The following is a 19,203-nucleotide window of genomic DNA, read 5'->3' on the forward strand; positions in this document are numbered from 1 at the left end:
GCCATCAGCTTTTTCAACTTCTTAATAGTGTTTCTGTTAGAATTAGGTGAATTTAACCCCCTACCAAAAGATTTGAAGGAAATTGGGTTGCAAATTGCATGCAGTAAAGAACACAAATATGAACACACTCATGTGAGCCAGTATACACTTTTCAACACTGTTTGAAGAATGGTTAGTATTAATGAGATTAAGTGCCTTTCTTTGAACATGTTACTGGACACTCTATGGTGTTGCTAATTTCCTGTGAGCATTTAGAGTATCAACTTGATTTGTAATATGTTTAGTAAGGATCTCGTATTGTTGACTGATAAGTGTGTTTTAAATTAATAAGCAATCAATAACCTTATATTAAATGATAGTTATGTTAAAGCTTTAATTTCTCGAGAATTATTAGTTGCATAACATTGTATAATTTAGTTGTGTAAAATAAATTGTAATCAGTTTAATTCATTGAGCATAATTTAAATTAGATAACTTTACTTCTGTGCAGTGTGATTTTAAGGGTGGGGATGGGTTATTTACCTAACTTTAAAAAGCAGGGCAGTAGAGTTTTCTAACAGTGATGATGATTCAATTCAATTCAATTCATTTATTAAAGTGCTTAACAACAGCCAAAAATGCCAATAAATAATAATAATAATTTGTAAGAATTCAGTTTAATAGAACAATGTAAAGTTGATGTTAAAATTAGAGAGATGCTTTACTATATCAAAATGATTATTGATACAGTTTGCTGGGTGCTTGATGGTAGTTTTGTAATGTTTGTTTTGACCTGTTACCTTTTAGGCAATTTTTGCCAGTAGCATCCCTGAGATAATAGAGCTGGTAGGTACTAGATCCAAGTACGGGGGCGAGTACAAGCGTGAGCATGGAAAGAGGTACATACTGACACAGTGGTAACCACTAGTTGCCATTCGTCACACATTACATACTCATGTATCCTGTAATTATGGGAACACCTTGATAGTGTTGCAGAATCTTGCTTTAAAAATTTACAGACTTGTGAAAATTGTTGAGGTGCTTATTAATGATCAGAATAATAGGTTGTGATGTACAGTTGAAAAAACTGAGTTATTAGGCGAATAATTGTACTCAAGGAATACCAGAACACATAAATAAGTGAACATGTCTATTATTTTTTGTTTCTTTCATCTGTTTACATTTTGGTACCCATGTGTTACATGAATTGTGTTTTAGTTGCGAATAAATGAAAATATAATTTCAACATAAATGAGGTGTATAACCATATAAAATTACACTAACTTTAAGTGATGTGAAATTAAAATTAATTAAACACCTTTATAACACATTATGCAGTACTAACAAAGTCCGATTCCGGATGCTGCTTTGGAGAATATTATTACCAAAATATTACAATGTCTCACTTTATGCTAAAGAAAATATTTCATTGTTTGTTGTGTTTTCAGTACCTTCATTTGGAAGATGAGTGCATGTTATGTGACATTTTATGGATAATGGTACATTAGACTTCATAAAATATTTGATAGACAATTTTTTTGTATGCATTGCGGTATATCTTTAGAACCAAAAGTCTTGTTCCAGATTTTGCTAATAATGTACAAATACAGATCGATAAAGGTAGTGGGTCTTTTGGAACAGTGAATTATGCAAGATTCTGAACATTCAAGGTTTTCAAGCATGGTTTTTTATTATGTTAATGCTGGTGGAAATATTGTGTTAAGTATTATATTAAACAATTTCCATTTTCTTCTAAAAGATAAAATAAAGGAACATTGACAAAATTATGAAAGAATAGGATGATATGGAAGAGAAAATGTCAAGAAGTGTAAATTTTTGTTACTGGCATATCTCATACTTGATATGGAATATATATTTACTTTACATTTACTTTAGATTTGATTTTGTATCTACAGAAATGTGTGTTTATTCATTGATTCTTGACTGAATGATGGTAAGATAAGAATTATAAATTTTTATAAATTAGAATAAGTGTTAAAGTAATATCTTTTAATTTTGTAGTAAAGACAAACACAAGGTAAACACATGGTTTATAAATCAAGTGGACTTACAAGTGGTGAGATGTAGGACAGAAATTCTTGTGTATAATTCATATCTGACACAATTCATAGTTCAGTTTATGACTTCAGCTTTTGGGAATAAGCCACCTCAAATGTTAAAGCTATATATTAAACACAGTTGCAAAACCATAACCCTTAATTCATTTATCATATTTTCAGAAACTTGATGAAATACTAAAAAATAAATAAAAATGATTCCTTTTAATAGGAATGGTCAGCAATAATAGTAGTCCCTATAAAAATGTCAGAACATAACATGTTCACTGCCAGCATTTAAATTTATTCAAGTGTTACAGTCTTGGTCCTTCATTAGTATACTGTTCAGAAAGTAAGTTCAGTGAACATCATACAGTAACTGTAATAATTACAGGGGTGATATAGAGGAAAAATATGCTTTCTGGTAATTTTGGTTTGATAGCCATACTTAATAGAGGCATTTACTACACACATTTGGAATTCATATAGAGAAGAAGTCTTGAAATATAAGGCTTATCAGGTCTCAGGGGACTGCTGATGGCATGGAATTAGATATGATATATTCATGAAGTCCTTTACTAATTGTAAATGGTTTAGCATATAGGGAATTACTACATAGCTGTGACATGACACTTTTGGAATGTAACAGAGCAGAAAAATTATTGATTGAACAGAAGATACATGTGGGGTAAAAAAAAAGATGAGTGTCTTATAAACTATTTTTTAAACGCTGTGCAAAGCATAAATTTAATGGAGCCATATATGCTAGGCAACTGAAATTGGTTTCTCACAACAGTGCTTATTTTGTACCATTTAAAGATATAGATGCCTTTGGATTGTGTTTGTGATTGTCTTCCTTGTGACTCAAGAAGCCAATATTTCCACCACTAACATTTCAATTGATCATAATTAATAAATTGTATTGAACAGCCAATTCTGTTCTTTGTTTAAGATATGTCTGCATATTCAAAATAATTAATTTTTGCTTTCATGCTGAAACTGTAGCACTGTATACACAGCACAGGAATGACAGGCAGGCTTAACTATGGAAAGAATGAATTGGCTGGCTTTATCTTGTTTTGTTTGAAATTCACTCATTTAGATACTAATGACATTGCACCTGAATGGTTAGTTTTTGTGTTATCATTAACATATAATACCATTTTTTAACCACATAACTGTCGGCTGCTCTTTTCTCACAAGACTCTATCTTTCTCTATGTTGTAGAGAAGAATGCAAGTTTATGTATTGAAACAATTTACATTTTTTATTATTTAACAATAATTTGTGCAAGTTCTGTGTTTAAGAATTTAGTCATAGATATATTTCTTATAAATAAAATGTCCAATAATAAAACTGATATAATAGCACAGCATACATCATCACACACTGACACAATAACTAGTAAGTCTGCTGGGGATAATATAAAGACAATAAAATCCATAAAAATCAACATGCTGTTGAATATCTTTTTTATATTAAAAGTAGTTAATAGATAAGTTAATGTTAATAAAACATGTTATGAATTATGGAACTTGCATAATATTTATATTATCAGCAGTTTATCTAAATTAAGCTATGTGATAGTATACTTGATATTTGGAGGTATTTCTGGGAAGTAATAGCTTTACTTGCATAAGAACATCCAGCGTTATGTATATAATACACAAATTTAAAAAATGTATTTTAACAAGTTAAGATATAATCTTTTACTTTATATCTATTTAAATTTACCATTGACCGGTACAATGACATACACATTAACACAAAGTCTAAAAGCAGTAAAAGCTTTGAATTTGTTCAGGCGATATGAACATGTTTCTCTGTGGAGCAAACATGATATATAAACAAAAATAACTATTGGTGTTAAAGCCCCTATAAAATAAATACTAATTCTGTTTTTAATATGCACATTTTAACATACCAACAAAGTGAGATAAGGAATGTGTTGGGTCTGTAGGTCAGAGACTTTCCAGGTTTTAACTTTTTATTAAATAGAATAAGAAGTGATATTTGGTGGTGATTTCCTCTCTTATTTTTAGACAGGTTGGGTAATTAATTTAAAATTAATTTATCCTTCAGACTGTAGACAACACTGAGTTGTGGTCATAAGTAACTATCCTTGATGGATAAAAATAAAACTTTCATCCTGAGACCACCCAGTTTAATAAGTATGAGTCTTGAAACGTGTCTGTTCTGATTATCAGGTAGTGTGTACTCTTCTTGAAATATGTTTTGGTCAATGATTTGTAAATCGATCATTTGATGCGGAACGTGAAATGATATTTTAAATATTTTATATTTTATTATCTTATTAAAATTGTGATTTGACGGAAAATATTAAAATATTAACCTAATTCACAATATGACGCAAATATACTACCCAATGATTTGCAGTCCATTTTTGTTTGTGTATAGCAAATAGTATCAAACAACAGTAATGACACCGATTACCATTACTGCTTACCTTCCTGCAGGTGTAACTAAACTAATAATGGACTGGGTTTGTGTAATTAAAAATGTAGCTAATTTGTGTGGATTGGCTTATGTTTTCTGTGTGGTAGAGTGTGGTAATGGTGTTATTTTCATATCCCATGCTGAAGTTAACCTCTTGTCATCCATGTGACTTGCTCTTGCCAGCAACTATTTAGAGATTTGTTAATATGGTTATTTGTTCCTGCCATTAATTTGTGTCAATCTTAAATTGTGAAATAATTGCTGACAAATATGACAATGTTAACTTCTTTTATTTTCTAAAAATATGAAACACAAAGTATATTACATATTTTGCTGATAAAACCATCTAGTAACCAGATTAAACCAGTGTAAAAGAGAATTTTGTATGTTTAGTATGAGTTCTTATTCTGAAGATTATTTACAGAATCAAGAAATTATATCTTTACCAAATTTCAGCCGCTAATTAATACTTGCAATTACACAGTAAAGACACACAATTTGTCCTGTAATATATACAGTCATGATAATAGCTAGAATTGTAAAATTCTGGTGGTTTTCAGATGCTTTGAATATGAATAGATAATTTTCTTATTTTCGCATTATAATGTGATCCACAAGACTTTTGCACTGTAACCTTGGAATATACCTATCTTGAGGAACTTAATCCAATCCATAAAACCCTTTTAAACTTAACCTGCATCTAGTAACCACATAAAAGACACTTATGGGAGTATAAAGGGAATAGATGGTCTTCTAGCTAGTTTATGTCACAAGGAGCAAGCACATGGCATGCTTCAGTTGTGGAGAATCCAGAGCACCGAATAGTGTTTTTAAAATTAAACTGAAATTAAAAATGTTTTAACATCAGAAATATTACAGAATGTTTGCTGTGATTCAGAAGAATGTTATATTGTGCTCTTGTAAATTGATGGATAATTTTATATTGCTTCAGTATCAGAACAGAGGCGGATATGAGTTTGCATCTCATATCATATACTCAATATCTAATATGTATAGTGCCATATATCTCATTTACGATTCTTAACTGTTTTGATTTCATTCAGATTCAGTCCTACCTATTACTTATCTTCAACAGATCTATATCTTCTATATCTTTCTGCCTTATGATATAAGTGGCTAAGTTGTATAGCAATCTAAGACGTCATTTGTCTGATATATATAAAACACTTGTACAAGTATAAGTGATATAAAGAGGGAGAATAAGAATCTAGTGACTCTTAAGATTTTCTAGTTTATTATTGTGGTGTGATGTAATTTATATAACCAGGTTTTGGTGTCGGATACCTGTTGGTCCTCAAGTTGATAAGCAGAAGTTTAATGCAATGGTTGTATTTTGTTAGTTCTTTTCTTCCATAATCTCATACAGAAGCCTGCTATATTTTCTTCTAAATTTAAAGTCAATGAAGTAATTAGTATAAAGCAGAGAAGAAAGAAAACAATGGCATATAATTAAATATTCATAGATAAAATTATGAGCTATCTACCTCTTTGGATTCAACACATTTAATGTCAAAACCTGTCAGTGAATGCTGTTTTGATCTAGTTCAGTCAATCTGCTTAACCATGACACAGTTTTCTATGATCCTGTACATCATCATCTGTGTCTACTTAGTGTCAATTTCCAAGGGGTTTCCTTACCCTAATTATCTATTCATAGATTCTTTGTTTTCTGCTTCCATTTTTTTTCAGTTAGCACACTATAACTAATATCATGGTGAAGGATATTATTTGAAAAATTTGTAGTTGCTCATTAATTCAAGATATTCCCTGCTGTATTGAAACCGAAGTTTAATTATAATATTATCATGTTCACAAAATCCCACCATTAGACCCCAGAATGAGCCATTTTAATCCAGTGCACATCCTCTCATCAAGTTTCTGTAAGGTTACTTGTAATATTACAAAATACTATACAGCTTTTCAGTTTGGTGCTTTCAAAGTTCATAAGCATATATTGGGAGTATAAGGTATAATCGGCTAAAACTTATAGTAGCTTCGCCTTTTACTTTCTGTCATAATTATTTTAAAAAAATGTTACTCATGCACCGTACACCATTGATCTGGAATGTGTCATTCTTTTCCTTGTCTTCAAAAGGCTTACTTACTATAATTTCTGAAATAAAACTGAATAATAATGTGGCAGTGTCACAATACTTTTGATGTGCTTTGACAGAGTTGCCATGCTGTTTAATCACATTTTTGGTTTCTAATTCCACCCTTTCTGGTAATTATATAAGCTAATATTGTATGACTACATGTTTACAGTAACAACTGAATAATATTATACCTAGTATAACATTTATTCCAGCATACAGAATTTGTACACATCATTGTAGTAGTTTAATCATTAATTTGTCCATGTATGATATGCTTTTACAAGTACAGTCTTGGCAATTAGTGTGTTTATCTGGTTTAATAGTGAAAGCCTGCAATAGTACTGTGTGCTTGGCTGACTGTACTTTAAACAATAGTGTAATTTATATTAAGTAAAGCCAGTGGAAAACTTTCTTGGACATTTGCCACTGTCTCACATAACAATTAATAAGTAACATGATTGGTAGCAGAGATGTTGTTTCTGGTTGATGACATAATATTGTTGTGTGGTATATTTCGATGTTTTTGACATCCCTGGTGTCTCTGTTCTCTGGACGAAGTGGTTACCAAATGGTCCCTGCTGATGTTTAATGTACATATCTACAAGTTGGTGAAAGTTACTAAATCTGATTCATTAAGTGGAAATTGAGACACAAAAGTCTAACTTTGATCTGGTGCTTTCTGGGGCCATCCAAGGAAATATAATCCCACAATCCATGCCCCTTATCTTATATTTTTCCCTTTATTTCCTCTCTGTTTTCTCCTTTTATCCGTATATTACTTCCACTTTCCCCCAAGTTGCAACTTATGTGCATGCTTTCCACTGAGACATCGTACTCATACAACCCCATCCACTCCTTCCTCAAGAAAGGTCTAATTATTGTCTTTCTTTCCTGTGCCTATTATAACTTTACACAGATCAAATAGATAAGTTACTGACAACCTGTGTATCTGTACAGTATGATCAGGGATAATTTGGTAGTTACTTTATCTTGAGAATGGTTACAGTAAGGATCTTCATAACGTCTGCAATAAAGCGTGCATCTACATAATGCCATCACACAGTAACAAGCTCCACATTAGCATTGAATTTCTGTGAAATCCTGAAATTTAAAATTTTCTGAATGTTTAAAGTATTCTTAAGCACAACAGTCCAGCTAGGTAATATTTATTATGTTAATTTATCTCTTTAATTAATGTCACTGTGATGTGCATTTAGACAAACTATATTGCAGTGTTGTAGAATCGATAATAGCTTTGTTCTTACTCTTAGCATAGTCTGGATTGACTACCTTAAATTTGAACTGCAAATCAGCAAAGTAAGGTGCAGAATTGCTTTCACTAGAGGTCTCACAGTCATGACTCTGATGTGATTTATATTATATTGTTTTTAATCATATTAGATTTTAATGTAAGAAAATGTCATTGATTGTAGATATGGAAGTGCCATTTACCTTTCCTCTTTGTTTTTGTTTGAATAATATTTTGCTTAAAGGGCTCTGTATCAAGCCAGTTTTAATAATTCTTGCATTATTTTGAACAATGTATTGGGATGGTAGGCTGCCCAAGTTTTGTCTATGCTAGATGTACAATTACAAAGTCATATTTATTGATCTTTGAACAACAGCATTATAGCATTTAAAGCAACTGACTTCGACAAGGAGAGAGCAAAAAATGTGAATTACACTTACTACAGTGTGATGAATGATAAAAGAATATTTGGGAATTTTTAGAGACTCCAGACATGCTTCAGAGTAAGAATAAGGCTTTTGATGATGTTAGGTTCCATGTTGGTATTTTTACAGTCACGGTTTGATAGCTAAGCTAAGAGTCTGGTTGGTGGTTTGCTGGTTCTTGTACCCTATATAGGCGGTGTTTGCCAGCTGGATTCCTGAGATTACCGAGCTTGCAGGAAACCGGTGCAAATATGGCGGGCAATACAAGCGGGAACGTGGACGGAGGTACATAAGTGCTCGATGATGATAGTACTGCTCACTCTGACTTGCCAGTTACTAGCCAATTTGACATCTCTCTCTCTTACTGTATTTATATCCCTTTCACTTGTCATGACACATAACTTTAGTATTGGTATTACTGTTATATTTTGCAGCTGATGAAAATCTTCCCAGTCTTTTTAGTATGGAATTTTTGTTTATTAACAACTTAGTTCCCATTGGCTAGTTGTATGAGCAGATGCAGAGAATTTCAAGCTGTGTTACATTTAAATGAGAGAAGAATCACTCCACGAACTTTTTGCTGTTGGTAGACACCACAGTATTAATATATATCATATGCAGCTGGCATTCAATTTTTCAAAACATTTGGTCCTGACTGGTAATCCTTGCACTGCTTGAGCATCTTGACCACATGATTAATTTTCTAAACATTTGTGGGACGTGGGTTGACATTCCATTGCATCCAGCTGTGCAACTAGATTACTAAGAACTTTAGATTCTTTTTGGGTTTATGGCACTGTTGGTACCACTATCTGCTTCTCATTTAGTTGGTCTGGCTGGCCAAGTAGTAAGGTAGGTTAGGTTGCAGTTGTTGAACTTCTTGCAATGTTGAGATGGGCCAGCACAGAAAGTCATTTGTGTCATAAACCTGAACAGAACATCTTAAAAGGAACTAACTGACTATGTAGAGGAGGTTTGTTTGAGAGTGGTTTGGTTATGTTTTAGGCTAGGTTTTTTTAATTGTTGCGTAAGGGTATGTATGAGAATGTCCATCTACCACTGTAGCCAATGCCATTAGATTTCTTGGTGGCATGCCTTAATGAATTGATACAATAAGAATGTGTTAATTACGCTTTTCTATATTACTTCTCTAATTAACACAAGCTCTGCTCGGATTTGCTACTTCTAGAGTAGAATTTTTACATATATATTTATATTCATACTAGTTCAATCCACTGGTTGACTTGACATGAGAACCTGTAACCCTAACCTTTGTAGTAGAAATGCATTTCACATGCCTTATTGATTGATTGCTTTAGAGTCTCAGACAAAAGAATCCCTCCCTCTGCCCTTTTCACTTGTTCACAAGTTTTCTCTGCACTTACATAAGTGACAGTGTATGCTGTTATATGAAGAACACATTGGTATTTCTAGTGTGTTAGTTTAGATCACATCAAATCAAGAGTTTGGTAGGAAACAGGTTACAGATCAGTTATAATGGATTCTGATGATGGTATATTAAAAATGGTATTATTGGATTTCTGAACTTTGTCCATCATCATATAGTCTGGACAGAACGCAGGATTTCAGAAACTGTATCTGTTTCTGTCCTCAGGTGGGAAGTTACATGCTCGTTGGATCTGTTAGAAACATCAGATTTTAGTAACTGGCCAAACATATTCAGTTAACTGAAGTTATATAAGCCACAATGATTACATTTTGTAATGGAAAGTATTAACAAAATTTACAGTAATTGTGGAAATATTAATGAAAAAGTATAGCTTCAGTTGACTAACGATGGTTTTCCAGTGATTGATTCGTCCTAATGGACCATACTGAATAGCTACTCCCTGTGTTTTTAGCTGAAGGTGGAAACAGGTCCAATTACCAAAACACTGTGTTCTGTTCAGAAGAATGCTAGATGATTGACAAACTTCAGAAACCCAGTAATACCAACAGATTATGTCTTGAATTCACTAACAGTATGGCAATAAACTAGGAGATTGCTTATTTACTGTATTTGGCTTTTATCCATACTTGGCTGGAGTTATTAAGGAGGAAGAATTTGTTCCATTTGGCTTTTCATGAGCCACTGTTTGCAGTCAGTCATCTGAGGGTTTTCTGAATGAAATGCATGTTGGCTATACACCAAGAAACATTGGCTCGTTGGTTGGTGGATGTTTATTGTTGTTTGAATATTCTCACCATAGTTACCTGAATAACATTAGTTGGAAAATAATATTAATGAAAATACTTAGTGAGAAATTCTAAATTTGTATTTTTTAAATATATCAGTTGCTATTTTAAATGTATTAGACAATTATCCCCCTCCTTTATATGATGATTTTGGAGAACTTGATATTGATGCTGAGCTTGGAGAACTTGTCCTGGGAGGAAATAATATTGGGGTAATTATGGTGAATCAGTGTGTAGCATAACAACATTTGAATTTGAAAGCTTGGTTTGTGACTTGTGGTTTAATAGACTAAAAATGAATATGTGTACCAGGAATCTAACAAGCCAGGGTTTCTCTGTGTGTGTGCGCCTCATTTTCTGCATTTTATTAACAACATTTCTTTTTTCACTGAAATGAAAAATTCAATGACATGTTTATTTTAATTTTTTCCTTTTTGCGAATAGCTGGGTGCCTTCTCTCAAACAGTCAGTTGCATAAGGGCCTGCAAAATCAAAAGCAAATTGTAATTCCACTGAATCTTTCTTTCCTAGTTCCTGCAACTGAGTATTTTCCAGAAAGCATGAGTTTCATCATACATGTTTAAAATATATGACAAACTTGCAGTTTCTTATATTTTTTTTTAATTCTCTCAGAAGGAAATTAAATGTATACCACCAGACTCTGGTGTAAAATAGAGGCAGTGAGCTAGGCTTAATTTTTTATCCCCTTACTTAACACAAGTAATGACATTATAGCCAATTTTACCTGTAAGTTTTGTAAATCACTATAGCAAAAATTTGATATGACATGAAATATTGAAGAATTAAAATTCCTTTGAGATAGATGAAGAATATAATTTACCTGCCACATAGGAATTAACAGCTAACTGTAGAGTACAATAACAAAAACGTCTATTGTATGTTATTTTAAGAAAATTGAAAATATAGGTACAGCACTAATTTACTATGTGAGCAACAAATAAATGGTGTTGGTCATTTTAATGAAATTCTTTAAAAAGTGTAGCATTGCACAGAATTTTAGGTGTAGAGCTCATTACAGTCTGAAAGAAAATGTGTAGGATGAATCTGATGCTCTTAGTTAATACTCCAATATCCATGTCTTCTCCTAATACCACTTACATATTCATCTGCAAGATTTGAATTTCAGTGTTTTCTTGTGTCTCTGTTTTTCTCCTTTCCCTCAACCATCATCCATTGTGGTGCCCTTTATCCATGTGGCTTCTTCTTCATCATCCATTGTTCGCATCTTCTCTTCTCTTGTGTGTAGGCCATTTTCGCAAGTTGTATTCCTGAGATAATTGATCTGATTGGGACTAGACCCAAGTATGGAGGGACTCTCAAGAATGAACGCGGCAGAAGGTGAGATCTGACCCAAAAAAACAAATAAACAAATAAACCTCTAGCTGTTATGTACACATGTCATCACAACCACTAACCACACGTTTCTCTTCCACTTGGGAGATGTCAGTAACTTCTGCCTGAGAAGGAGAAGTCAAAGAGGAAGAGAGCAATCATTGTACAAGACATTACAATTTTATGATAAATTTTCTTTGTTTTTTATCTGTTGATTTAACCTTATCTCTGTCTCTTTTCTTGACAACACAAGAAGGAATCCAAGTAGATGATGAATTTTGTAAGATAGCTGAAGAAATGTAGAGCAAAGCCAGTTTAAAATGGTGAGGTGCTGGCAGCTTTCTGATGCATGTAATTGCTCAGTGTCAGTAAATAATACCCCAGGAAGTCCATAGAAAACCAGTGCAAAGTCTGAAGTTTGAGGGCTCAGACATGTTGCAGGTACTCCAAGTACCCGTTTTCTTATTTTTCTTCCTTCTTTGTTGTTCTTGCACATATGTCACAAACAGTACAAGGAAGTTTAAAATTAATTTAAAGTGAAATTGGAATAAAATGTGAAATTTAAAAATTATGGAGTTTTTAAGTCAGCATTTGCTACTGAATCCTGCTCCAACATATTTTGATCAGGTCAAGGTTATAAAGTTACCACTCACTTTGATGAAGAACAGTCTGATTTAAATTTCCATGAAAGTTGTAGAGTTATTAAAAACATATTTATAAGTCAGCTATCTAGCTTTGATTTTCCCCTCAGATATTAAACCTATTGTAATACATAGTGAGAAATATTAAGTGATCTGAAGTGTGAAATTCTGAGAAATGACTTGTGGACTGAATCCTTCCCACTATCCTGGAATTTGTAGGCAGTTACCACTTGCTCACAATTGTACCAAATTTGTGCATGAATTTGTTTAGTGTAGGATATAATTTAAAATCAACCAATTTTCTGAATAAACGTCTGCTAAAGTTAATTTTTATCTGTTCAAAATGTTGAAGCATAAAGACATATTCTATTTAACAGAAAAGCAGTTCCAATTCTCTATGTATTATTTTAATACTTCATATTTAAATTACTAGCTCTTACTTTTGAAAGAAATTATAATTAAATGATGTCATGATGTTTGTAGGTATAAATATAGCTTTTGTGAAAGTTATATTCTTGGGAGAAAGTCAATTGGAAATGCTTGTGTTTTTCCAAACTGGTCTGTTGGTTTCTTTTGTGTTGGACAACTACTACTACTACTACTACTACTACTACTACTACTACTATTATATACACTGCATTTAAAATTTAAATAAAATGAAAAGTAGCAGTGAGTGAGCAAGCAGTAGCTTATTTAGCTATAGTTGGCTCTTATAATTTAATGAATGATGTTAGATATTAGTCTTTGACATTTCCATTCTGTTGGCATCTGTCACAACAGCAGCAATAGCACCGTGGTGCAGCCCACTTACAACGAACCGCTTGCACAGAAAATTGTTCCCCACTCATTGTGTTCTCATTTTGTGCTTTGTCAGAAACTTGAAGCAGTTTCCTTTATACGGAACTTGTGTTTATTTCGTGCAGGTAGGCAAGGTGGAGAACTTCTGTATGAATTTGAAGATATGTAGCTTTAGGTGAAATGGAGATTATATTGCATTCTGAACTAATAGGGATAAGGAGGAAAGCAGTTCAAGCTTATTTTTAGAAATTTTTATGGAGGGATTAAGGAAAATCACAAAAGCCCTTGAACAATGTAGCCATTCCTAACCAGGATTTTAACTAGATAGCTCAAAAATACAGGTCTCTCAAAGTATTGTTTACCTAAACCTGTCAAGTTGTTGATATTTTTGTTTATTTTCCCACAGCTTTACTGCTGGAGATTTTGGAACAGATTAGAGTAATTGTTGTGATGTAACGAGAAGCAATGAGAAAGTGATTATTGTATTGTGGAATCTCTAGGTCCATATTGTAAGACAATCCTTTTAAAGCATCAACTCAGTAGTCACATTTCGTGTTATATTTTGTACTAAGAGAATACTGTCTTCTGGAAGGACTGAGAAAACCTGGAAAATATATCTGATAAAGTTAAGCAGTCTTGGATAAGAATTTGTTGCACTTAACGTTCCTTCCTGTTCTGAATAATTTGCAGCATGTCTCCCTGCTTAAGGAAGAATTGGATTATTTGCTTATGTATGTTTTATAATTTACCTTTTGAAAATAAGTTTCAGTTTGTTAACTGTGATTATTTGTGCCATGTATAAATTAGCTTTGATTTCTGTAAGTTACTGTTTTATTAAGAGAATATGTATTTTCTTTAACTCTTGTTCCTTTTATTTATTTGCAAAGAAAATTTTCTTATAATTCAGTTTTGCTGGGTTTTGTATATACAGTCTTTCAAGGAAAATAATATGTTCACAGTGTAGAAGCAGGAAGAAGAAAAAAAACTGTGAAAATAAGGATTTATAGATTTTAATATTAATTATTTGTAGATACATTACGAACATAGTTCTAGAACAACATTCAGTGTTTAGATCTTGAGGTTATAGACAGTATTTGTGTAAACAAGCCTGTCTTCAGAAAATCTATATCACTGATGGTTATTATACAGATTTCCTTTACAGTTTATGCCTGTATTCCCGTTTTTGCTTGCGTCAGATTCCCCAAAATTTAAAAATACCTGAGTGCATGTAAGCCAGGTAAGAGGTCTTTCTCTTAAGAGCAAAGATCCATTGTAAGTGGGCTGCACTAAGTGTAGTTATTTATCACTCTCTTGCATGTATATCTTTCTAATAATATTAACCACCACTTGCTTAGCTAATAGGTAGCTTATTTTAGGCTGTAAATAGGTGATTGTACTGGAATATCTCTTACTGTCATAAATGAATTAATATGTATTGTGGGTAAGCATGCAGAGTGTGACAATTTTAATTTCTTTCTATCTCTGTAGGAGTTTTCCAGTGCAGTCTCATAATTAGCTCATGTTGGAGTAGATTGATTTTTTTGTACTTGTAGATTAAGGTAGAACTAGTTCACTTGCATTTTGGAAGCATGTATATTTGTATTGATTGTGATTTCTTGGATTGTGGCACCATGCAGTCATGTAGGTGGTTACCAACCTTTCTTCTGAAGGTGAAGGCAGTTTGTTCCTCCAAAACATTTGTAGTGACCTTCATGGTTTCACAATCCAGCAGATCACAATTGACATCTTCACTGCCATAAGAGACCAAGATGTTTTGAGGTAGTGTTTAATTTTATGTATGCAGATAAAAAAGAAAGTTTGATGATAAAATGGATTTTTAAAAAGCCTTGTTCTATATATTATACTCTTAATTGAATAACTTTCTTACTGTATCTTATATTCTGTAATTTTTATAAACTTTCCGGTTTTTGGAAAAGGGCAGCTGACAGGGATAAAGTGATTCAACTTACATAAAATTGTCTATTTGACTAGGATTTGAATCATACACAGTTGATTTATTTTGGATGTTGTTCTTACAATCATAATGGTGCACCTTTAATTTTTAAATATAATGAAATGCTTATACAGGTAGCCCTCGATTTGCGCCGGTTCAATTTTCTCCGATTCAGAATAACGCCGATTTTGAAACCAGCAGGTCAAAAAGTGAAGAAAAAAATATATTTGACCATTATTTATAAAGTTTTATAATGTTTCTCGTACTGATTCTTATACTAAATCGTAATTCTTACATCGCTGATTTTGAATACAAATTATAAATGCAGTCATCTCTGCAATTACGTATATTTCGTTAACGCGAATTTGCTCCAATGAGATCGATGAATCGGCAAACTAATTTAATCTCTGCGGAGGTACCGGGGTTATTTTTACTACGCGATTTTCGATAGGTCGGCGTCTTACAGGAATGCGACTATCGCGTAACAGCAGAGATGACTATACACATCAATCACATGAAAGAATCGCAGTCAATCGCGGGGACCAACGAATTGCCGATTGTAAGTGTATAAAATATATTTTTTAAATTCCATTTATTTTATTTACGTTATTTCAGAGCTTTAAATATAATGTCATTATATTACTCGTCAATGTTTGGGTGCTGGGAACGCATGTCATTGACTTCCCATTGATTTACATTATAAAAGAGTTTCAATTTACGTCGATTCCGTTTACGCCGGTTCGTCCAGGAACGCATATCCGGCGTAAATCGAGGGCTACCTGTATTTAAATGTATTAAAGATGCTGAAGTGTCTACTATAAAAATTCAAGCAATATAGAGATTTCATCATGAAATTCACATCCAATAAGTGTTTTGTTAAGTGAAATATTTCAGTGAAGGCAAAAGAGAATAATTATCAAATATATGAAACTATTATTTAATTTTTTATGTGGCAGACTTTCAATTGGTATTCTTGTCTGAACTGATGCTTCTGTTATCAATTTGTCATATTACTGAAAAAATATTGACTGCAACTAATTAAGTTGTACATTTGCAGTGCTGTATTTTGAAACATTATTGTTTTTAATATGCTAATTAATTTCATTTTGAAAATTAGACATTTGTCATATTTTTCACTCCATAGTGATGTACAGAAAGGAAAATATGCTTAATTATGTATTAGTATATCTTACATGGGCTGCAGAAATGGAAAATTTATTTATATTGCTTTTAAACTAAATATTGTAAAACATTTATAAATTATTTATCATGAAATATCTTTATCAGTGATTTCTAACTTATTCCGATTTAGAATAAGAGCTAAATTTCTTCTGGTTCATCTGCCAATGGAGCAGTAGTGGATTTTCTGAGGAGCAGCCCATATTTTTATTTTATGAGAAGTGTTTATTTTATATCTGAAATGTCCATAAATTTTTACACAAAGGCAGAGATATGACAAGTGTCACAAAAGTTGGAATGATGTGTTACAACCTCAAAACTAATGAAAGTCTGCCACAAGAGGAGTTTGAAGATTTTGATGAGACAGTTCAACTCTAGCTTGTGAATATTTGTGTGTGTGTGTGTATGATTTCCATAGGCACATCGTGGTATGTGGACACATCACCTATGAGTCAGTATCACACTTCCTCAAGGATTTTCTCCATGAGGACCGCGAAGATGTCGATGTGGAGGTGGTATTTCTGCACAGGTATGGCCACATTATGTAAAGCTTTTTGCCCAACAGCTTGTATTTAATTTTGGATAACAAACTTTAACATGCTTGACTTGATATTTATAATAATATGCTGCTAGTTACATAATATCTCTTAGCACCACGTAACAATGTTAACATGCAGGCTGCTGGCCGAGGAGCCACATCCCAGAAGATGGATGCACAAGTATACTATTTTTTAATGTGCTGCTAAAACCTTTTACACCACTAGTAAAAAATTAGCATAAATGATGGCCATTCAGTACATCAGTTGTCAAAATTTGTCAAATTCTTGCTCCAGAATTGCACAAATTTTCAGCAGTTTATGCATGTTGTCCATCATGAATGTGCACATTTTTATACACATTACAAATAGTATTTTGCTGTGTTCATTTTTTTGTTCTTCTATCTCCAGTGTTAATGCATTTGTAGTTTTATATTTGGACTACAGATAATTGCCTTAATAATAATAATAATAATTTGAAGGCAGTTATTTAAGTGATAGTACATACTATAATTTGTGCTATCTCATGGAAATTCATACACTGAATGATATAATGTGAATATATTAAGTAAACATGGAGATGAAGTCTAGTGATTCTCAGCTGATGATTAGTATTTGTAGGCATTCAAGCTACTTGCAGTCAGTGATGGTTCATAGTACGATGTTTGTATGTGTGGGGATGGCTCCACAAATCCAGAAGGAAAGTGGATGCTGAACAGTTTAAAATAAATTGAAAGTAAATGTGATAACATTTATGAAGTTTTAATGTTTAATTTGTGATCTTATTGTAATTCTTTTCCTGAGTTTGTCATTTTGAAACGAGAGAGTGTGGTTTACTCTGGATTTCTAATGTAATTGATGGACAGGCAAGGGATTTATAACTGAGGAATGTGTTGCTATGATGTCCTTGATAGTATTCACTGTTTCCTCCTGGTACACTGGTCCACACTGACTGCAAGGAAGAATTCTGCAGGTGTGCTAGTGGTTCTGTCCATGCACATGTCAGCTCGTGGCCTAAAAAGGAATTAAAAGAGGGGTGACGTCCTTGTTCTTTCATTCTAGTTTTCTTTCAGGGTCATGCACAAGTCACATCCCAGGAGAAGTTTATAATTTGTACATGAAATATTCAGGGTTATTCAAAACTCCTTGTGCACCTGTAAGAACAAATGTTGGAAGTGGGTAGTGATTCATTCAGTAATCCCTGTGCATGCATGTTATAGATTTGTGTTACAAGACGTGTTCCACCTAGGGTGTGTGCACATAGGGACTTTTGAGTCACTACCTATTTCCAGCATTATTTGTTTCTACAGGCACACAAGAACTTTTCAATCATCACTCTGTATTTATATTTCTTGTTGCAGGTGGTGTTTTAGAAACATGGTACATAAAATATTAATAAATATTAAGTGTTCTGATTATAGTCTATTACAATTAATAATATTAGGTTCCTGGGCTTTATCCATTGTCTGTATTTGGAATACAAGATGATGGAGAAAGTCCAGAAACCCTGTAATACACATTATAAAATATTAACTTAGTCTTAATCAAGTGTAGTTACTAAGGTTTTGTTTTCTTGATTGAAATTGATATAAGAGCAGTGTTTGGCAGCAGCTTGTCAGATGTTGGAATAGATTTATGGCACTAAACATTGAAAATTTATTTTATACGTATGACTATATGAGAACAGAACATGTACTTGGTTGGCATTTGTGGAACATGATAACAGAGTTAAAAACAGACTTTTACTGTAGGAGATAGTGAACCTTTAAATGTTACTATTTGTGATTGTGTTGCACTGTGATAGTTTGACACATATGAAGTAGTGTAGAGTAATTTAAATTGCCCATTTAAACAGGTTGACCTGTCATAATTTATAATAGTCAACCAAAATTAAATAACAGTTTACTCCTGCTTGTCATTGTCAATTTTGCAACTCAAAAATGTTTTAGTAATACTTTTGTTCAGTTTAACCAAAATAACTTCTATCTAACTAACCTACTAAATAACGAACTAACTAATTAACTTGAAGGAGTAGGGTCCTCTTTGAAAAGCTAATATTTGTTTAGCTTGTCAGGAAATTAAACCATCTTCTATAGAACTCAAATATTCATTACAGTGTACAAAAGAATTCACCACTGGACCCTATCCTGAGCCACATGAATTTAGTACACTTGTTTATATCCTGTATTTTTAAATCCATTTTAATATCACTCTTTCATCTTTAGTGGTTTCTTCCTTTCAGATTTTCCTACAAAATCTTTA

At 32.6% G+C, this 19,203-nt stretch overlaps 1 protein-coding gene across 9 annotated transcripts in view; it reads left to right on the forward strand.

The window, feature by feature from the left end:
- The window catches only part of slo (calcium-activated potassium channel slo), a 186,836-nt gene that overhangs the window by 96,065 nt on the left and 71,568 nt on the right, over positions 1 to 19,203 (forward strand). For 5 of the 9 annotated variants that reach the window (XM_087361033.1, XM_022065186.2, XM_087361028.1 and 2 more), the window contains 2 exons: positions 11,748 to 11,839; positions 16,824 to 16,934. In XM_087361033.1, the coding sequence (XP_087217159.1) occupies positions 11,748 to 11,839; positions 16,824 to 16,934 (203 nt within the window). Of the gene's footprint in view, positions 1 to 786; positions 879 to 8,477; positions 8,570 to 11,747; positions 11,840 to 16,823; positions 16,935 to 19,203 lie in introns of all 9 variants that reach the window. The other 4 variants (XM_087361032.1, XM_022065221.2, XM_087361031.1 and 1 more) reach the window with 2 other exon arrangements.

Source organism: Zootermopsis nevadensis, unplaced genomic scaffold, assembly GCF_977971745.1.
Source record: "Zootermopsis nevadensis isolate Lab colony 2312 unplaced genomic scaffold, Znev_1.0 Znev_ptg000050l, whole genome shotgun sequence".
NCBI classification, from domain to species: Eukaryota; Metazoa; Arthropoda; class Insecta; order Blattodea; family Termopsidae; genus Zootermopsis; species Zootermopsis nevadensis.